The sequence below is a fragment of the Barbatula barbatula genome (genome assembly GCF_947034865.1).
Source record: "Barbatula barbatula genome assembly, chromosome: 14".
Taxonomy (NCBI): domain Eukaryota; kingdom Metazoa; phylum Chordata; class Actinopteri; order Cypriniformes; family Nemacheilidae; genus Barbatula; species Barbatula barbatula.
Window position 1 is genome coordinate 10,387,757 of NC_136777.1, and position 6,565 is coordinate 10,394,321.

General features: G+C 38.9%; 1 protein-coding gene across 1 annotated transcript; it reads right to left on the minus strand.

The window, feature by feature from the left end:
* Positions 1–214: 214 nt before the first annotated feature.
* Positions 215–6,520, minus strand: abcb10 (ATP-binding cassette, sub-family B (MDR/TAP), member 10). The gene is made up of 13 exons (XM_079472808.1): positions 5,658–6,520; positions 4,733–4,933; positions 4,372–4,574; positions 4,007–4,141; positions 3,720–3,866; positions 3,481–3,616; positions 2,775–2,870; positions 2,442–2,651; positions 2,270–2,349; positions 2,003–2,183; positions 1,821–1,864; positions 1,547–1,581; positions 215–1,401 (listed from the first exon to the last, which is right to left on the minus strand). Exons 1-13 carry the CDS (start codon positions 6,046–6,048, stop codon positions 1,146–1,148), a joined length of 2,115 nt encoding a protein of 704 aa, XP_079328934.1. The 5' UTR covers positions 6,049–6,520; the 3' UTR covers positions 215–1,145.
* Positions 6,521–6,565: the final 45 nt, after the last annotated feature.

Consider the following 6,565-nt stretch of genomic DNA (forward strand, 5'->3'; position numbering starts at 1 on the left):
GTTTGGGGGACAGGATGAGCACGGAGAGCGCAACAAAACTGTCAGAAAAGAAGTTTGATTTCATGCTTTTTATCGATGTGTGTGACATAGTATTTCATTTCAAATGCTAAAGGTTTAAAAAAAGTACCCCTTCTTATGTTTAAAGGATCAACAGCACCCTCTTTTGGTGACTGAAGTTATTACGTTCTCAGATTGACATGTAGTCTGGGCTGTTGTAAACATCGTTTCAATACAATTTATTGTGTAGATAGAAAACATACAACAGACAAACATACATTTTTACACACCCTTAAACCTAATAAGTTAGCGCACTAAATATTAACGTTTCCTAAAATTTTTGAATAGATTTAATCTGATCACATATAAATATATATTGGCTGTAAATTACATTCAAATATCTGAAATAGTTTTGCTCTCAAAAACTCTGACAACAATATTGGTCTTTTATCTCTTCCTAAAACAATTTCCTAATTACTGACACTAGAACTTTGAGAACTTTGAAATATTTCTTGTGCCTAGATTATAATTTTCATTGGAAAGTTCAATTTTCCAATGAAAATTATAATCTAGGCACAAGAAATCTGTCATTGCCAAAGGTGATCGAGATTTTGAAAGCACCAATGATGCTGTAATCCAAAAAATAATATGCTTCATTATTCAAAAGTTATGTTAATACCTTCCATTGCTTCATAACGATTTGTGACAAAACTAGTATGTTCCATGTCAAACATCAAGCAATACAGTTACAGTATAACTACTTGATATTTCTGCTTTATATATCAAATCTATGTCAGATCCTTTTCAGGTTTTCCCAGTCGCTTCACTTAATTAAGGAAATGTTCACTGATCAGGTTTGTTATGTCTTTGCAAACATGTACATTGTTTATGTCCACAGCAAATACTGTCCAGCAGCAATTTATATATACCTTGACCACCTGCCATTTGGTAAATTACAGCACTTTGTAATGAACAATGATCAGCATACAGTTCAACTGGTTTCCAGTTATTTAGCTGTATGTGATACTGCAAAGGCTAAACATACATTTCATTCGGTCATTTAGGAGTGCTTAAACCCGAAATCATCATTATCACATGAGTTGATTAGTGTGCACCCTCTTTGTTGTTTTGAATTGACTGTGTTTCTGCTATTTGAAGAGAGCCTGTTTCTGCTCTGTCTGCAGGAAGGCCTGCTTCTCCATTAGCTTGCGGTAGAGCCCCTGGTCATTGGCGAGGAGCTGAGCGTGACTGCCCATCTCCACAACACGGTGTTGATCCAGCACAGCTACGGCATCTGCATTCTGGATGGTGGACAGACGGTGAGCAATGATCAAGACGCTGCGACCATGCATTAGCCGCTCCAATGCCTCCTGAACCAGAAACTCATTCTCTGCATCCAGAGCACTAATAAAGACAACAGTAATCTGTGTTATTGACTGAAATGCTATTTTTTGGATAGAGTACTGGGAGAAGATCTTCACATAAAAAAATATAATTTGTTTTTATTTTTTGCATTTGTGTGTTATCCTTTTTCAATATTCAGACTCACCTTGTGGCTTCATCCAGCAGGAGTATTTTGGGATTCTATCAAAAGCAAAAAAACATTTTTAATGTACCATTGGAAAATTAACGAAGATGCTGAAGGCAGAGCAGATGAAACATTTATTATTCTATTACTTAAAGCCAATTCACAGACCAGATCAACATCTGACATTGTCACTTCTTTTATGCTAAATTAAATGTTGCTATGTATTTTTTTACATGGAGTAAAGGAAGATTTATTTTTAGGTTGGATGAACTATCCTTTGATAGCAAAAGATTACCTTTAGCAGGGCGCGTGCTATAGCAACCCTCTGTTTTTGTCCACCTGTTTATTCAACAAATTGCATGAAATGTGAATTACACATACAACGCATGTTAAAATGCAGACTAGAATTATGAGTTTGTCAAGAAACAAAAAAAAAGCTTCTATGTGTAAATGGGCAGCATTAAGTATGTATCTTACCTGACAGCAGGACCCCTTTCTCTCCTACAACTGTGTCATATTCCTTGGGGAAGTCCTGAATGAAGTCATGTGCATTGGCTATCTGTGCTGCCCTGTATATGTCCTGTGTCGTGACCTGACTCGGGTCTGTTGCTCCATAAGCAATGTTTTCAGCAATCGAGCAGGAGAAAAGTACAGGCTCCTACAACAAACACATTTACAGGTTAATTAGAAAAGCAGATATTACAAGAGATGATTTGATTCTACTTTTGCTAATGTTTTCCTTACCTGGCTTACAGTACCAATGTGACTCCTTAGCCAATAAGGATTCAAATCTCGTATATCATGGCCATCTACAGTAACCATACCTGCAATTAATTTGACACAACTAAGTGAAAAATAATACATTTGTGCGTCATAATTTGCCAAGTATCCAGTATATACTTATTTCAGTTCTTACCTGAGTCAGGGTCATATAAGCGGAGCAACAGCGACACCAGAGTGGATTTGCCTGAGCCACTGGGTCCCACCACTGCCATTATTGACCCCGCCGGTACAGACAGACTTAGATTCTGGAAGATGGATGAATCCTTTCTTGTTGGGTAAGCAAAGGACACATTCCGAAACTCCAGTTTTCCTTTAAACTGCTCTTGTGTTAACATGAGGCCTTCTGCAGAAGACAAGAGAAGAAAAGATGAGTTGCACACCTGCTATTTATGCATATTAAAATAAAAGACATTTAGCCTTTTCTTGTGTGATTTGCAAGCAAAGTTTAAAGTGAAATTATATTTACCATTGAGAGGAAATTCAGGTTTTCGGTCCATTAGTTCCCACAGACGGGTACCAGCACCAAGCCCCTTCATCAGCTCAGAATAAAATGAGCTGAAACCTGAACATTAACCCGCACAATAAAAAACTAAATTACCAATAATAAACAAAGCATGTCACCTTGGCATGTCTGTGTTAGTAAATGTCAATACAAATATTCAAGTTAGTTCATGGTACATTAAATTATGTAAAAATTACAACGTTTGATATTAAAAAGGAATTAGTGAATGCTACAATTAACATGAACAACCTTATTGTAGAGTGTTCTTACATTTAACACTGCAGCTATAGACAGAAAAAACTCAATACCGATGTTTCTAGGACCCAGTTTGAGATGTTCATCCCACACATGTGAAGGTTTAGCAGGGAATCCCATTTGTTAAGCTGTATAATGGCAACTTTTGAAAGAACCCTTTGTCTGCCATCATGTTGTTCATGTGCTATGCAAGTATGAAAGCCTGGGATCAGATGATTTGGATAAAGTTAATTCCATGTAAACCAAATCACCAAACCTTAAAATCAAGCTCCCAATCTTAATCTATATCAGTTTTGTTTTGTCTGGGGATCTGAACCCACATCAACAGTTCACATATATTTTTTGATGTATTGCGGCACATATTCAGATATTCATATAGAGTACGCTGAATAGTGATCCAAACATATGGTCTCACCTGCGATGCTAATGCCCACCCAAAAGGCATACATAAGGAAAGAGGAGAGCTGCCCGACGGTCATGGCCTCACTGGCCATTAGCAGACCTCCCTTATACAACACACTGAGAATGATAACGTTTCCACTGAGTCCTGTCTGCATGAAGACAAAGCATCAGGAGATTAAGGATTAAGCGCAATATAAGTATAATACGCTTTTTAAATGGCCATTATTTATAAAAAGAATTATCTTATCTTACCACTCCATAAAATCCAGCGGATACCAGAGCCTCTTTCTTTGCTAGATCAAAAACATGGTCAATCTTGCCCGCATACTTCTGCAACTCCATCAGCTCTTTTCCAAAAGCACGAACTGTCCGCATGTTGCTGATCCTCTCTTCTGCCAACTAGGAGATGCAGAGCAGCTACAGATTATAAGGATGCCTTGGCCACTGGGATTCATTACAATAATGAGTACAGCACACAACTGATGGCAATGAACTACTTTCAAACCCCCATAAAAAAAAACATATAACAAATGGACTACCTGTGTGGCCGCTGCCAGGGCATCCTGTGTGCGTCTGGATATAGTGCGGAGAAATCTACCAAAAATGACAGCCAGGAAAGCAATGGGAGGAACAACCATCAGCACAAAAGCTGCCAGACTGGGTGATACGTATAACTTGAGAAAGAGAAAGTTTAAGAGTTAGTTGTATATACTTAAAATATGCATTCATGCAATTCATTTTTTAGTCCAGTTTCCACTGCATCTACGGTTTCTCAGAAACAGACGAGGAAGCAATGCCTAAACTGTGATGTTTTTAAGCAGAAAATGTGTTTCTAAATAGAATAAAGGAATTTGCTGCTAAAATGTCAAACTATGAGAAGGGTCTAACTAAACATCTGGCTCACCATCATGCCTACTCCAGCCCCCGCTTGGGCGAGGGACCTCAGCCCATCAGACAGGTTGTCAGTGAGGCAGCGTCCGACGATAGCGGTGTCTGCCGAGAGGCGGTTAATGAGCTCACCAGTTCTGGTCTTATCAAAGAATCCAACCTCCTGCCTCAAAATCGAGGAGAAAAGGGATTCACGCAAGTTTCGCACAATCTGTTGCCCTGTGAAAATGGTGAAAGATTATTAGAGCGAGAGGAGAAACACATGCTGTTCAACTCAATAAATCAATTATTCTAATTAACACTAAACTAGACTTATACGTCACTTTAACACAGTCAATAGCACCATCTTATTTTGTTGCTGTAACAGCTTGAGTTACCTGAGATTTGCATAAGGTAGACACGAGCAGCATTTGCAGCCCCCCCGCAGAGGAAGACCCCTGACAGCATGATACAGAGGGAGGTGAGGGAGGCTGTGAAGTCTTCTGTGGAGCTGGTGTAAATGGTGTCAATCACTCTACCCAGAAAAAACGGTGCAGACATGGTGACAGCACTGGAGATCACCAGAAATCCCACGGCAGCTATGGGGAGAAAACGTCTATTAGTGTTAATAATAGGGTCGTCATTTTAAACTAATTCACATTCATGAATCAGACAAATTAAGCAAATCAGAAGACATCATTTAAAACCTTAACTATGGGTTCATTAATAGGAACATCTTAACATATTAGTCTTATTAGTTAATGTTTCTGGCAGTCGCTTTTACACTTTTATCCAAAGTCAAGGTATGCTTTTGAGTGAACACTGGGATTCGAACCCTTAGTCTTTGCACTGAACTCACTGTTTATATTCAACATTTTATAAAAAAAAGAGAAATAAACGTGTGTAAACAATGTGACAAAAATAACAGTTTCTGAAACATGTGAATAAAACCTCACAAACCAGAAGCCATAAGACCCAACAAGTGGAGGAGTTGCTCTTCATAGAACATAAAATAGTTATTATTGTTATACTTCATTGTCATGTGCCTATTTAGGAATATGGAAAGTTGTGGATGTGACAGTTCTGAAAGCAGCATCTTACTATATGGGAACCTTAATTTTTATTTTTAAGGAAAAGCTCACGTGATCGTTTAAACCACTAAATGTTGACATCTAAACCAAGTATGGTGAAAATCCTTTGGTAAAAACATTTTTCGTGGTAGGTTTGCTTGCCACTGTGCATTTGATTTCTTTTTTGTTCCACAGAAGGAAGAGTCACATACAGGTTTTGAGCAACAAGACAAATAATACTGTATTGACTTGCCTGACAGTCTCCATCGCTGAGGATATGCAAGATCCACCAAATTCTTGAATTCTGATGGGACACCCAATGAGTTTTTACTGTCCTGCTGATCCACAGGCGTTGATGTTTGTTTGGAGTCCGTAGATGTGCTGTATAAAGCAACAGTGTGTCTGGGGTGTTTCCACACAAACCTGGGTAAAAACAACCCTCCAGACCTGAGACACGAGAGCTGGGACATAGTCCTTCCTTTATAAATCGGCAACACAAGCATCTCCGGTGAACCATTTATACACACTTGCCTTTTCCATGATGTCCGTGAAATGCGATTTGGCAAATGGTAAAATCCTTCTGAACGACACTGTCGTAGTTTCCCTACAGTTAATCTAGTCATTCGCAACATTGTCCCATACATTAAAAAACACAAGAGAGGACCACAAATAAAGTTTACGAGCTCAGTCCTCACTTAATTTTCATCGGTCGACATTAACAGTATAAAGTCAAACAGTTCATGAATCCAACACAAACAGTGTTGCAAAATACTCGAGTTTGAGGAGTGACTAACGTTACATGACAGTATCAAAGATGTGATCTCTTCAGTAAAACTGGCCTGTTGTAGGTCGGGCTCGACGGTTTAGTGAACATTATCTGTTCATGACAGTTTTCATTTTCAGCCCTGTTATCTTCACACACGCCCAGCACACACGCCCCGGCAGCGCCCTGTCATTAACACATGACGCTTTCTGTTGTCTCTATTCAAGTTAAAGGACACTCAGTACACAAGCATTGATTGTTTTAAAAACTACAGCTAAAATGTGACCCTGTGATTCCGTGACTTTCGAGGAAGCGAAGCGCTGTTTCATGACGTCTCTTAGGAGAATCATCCCAGACGCGATCAGTCAAACATGTTTAATCGACCGAAGAGCACCAGC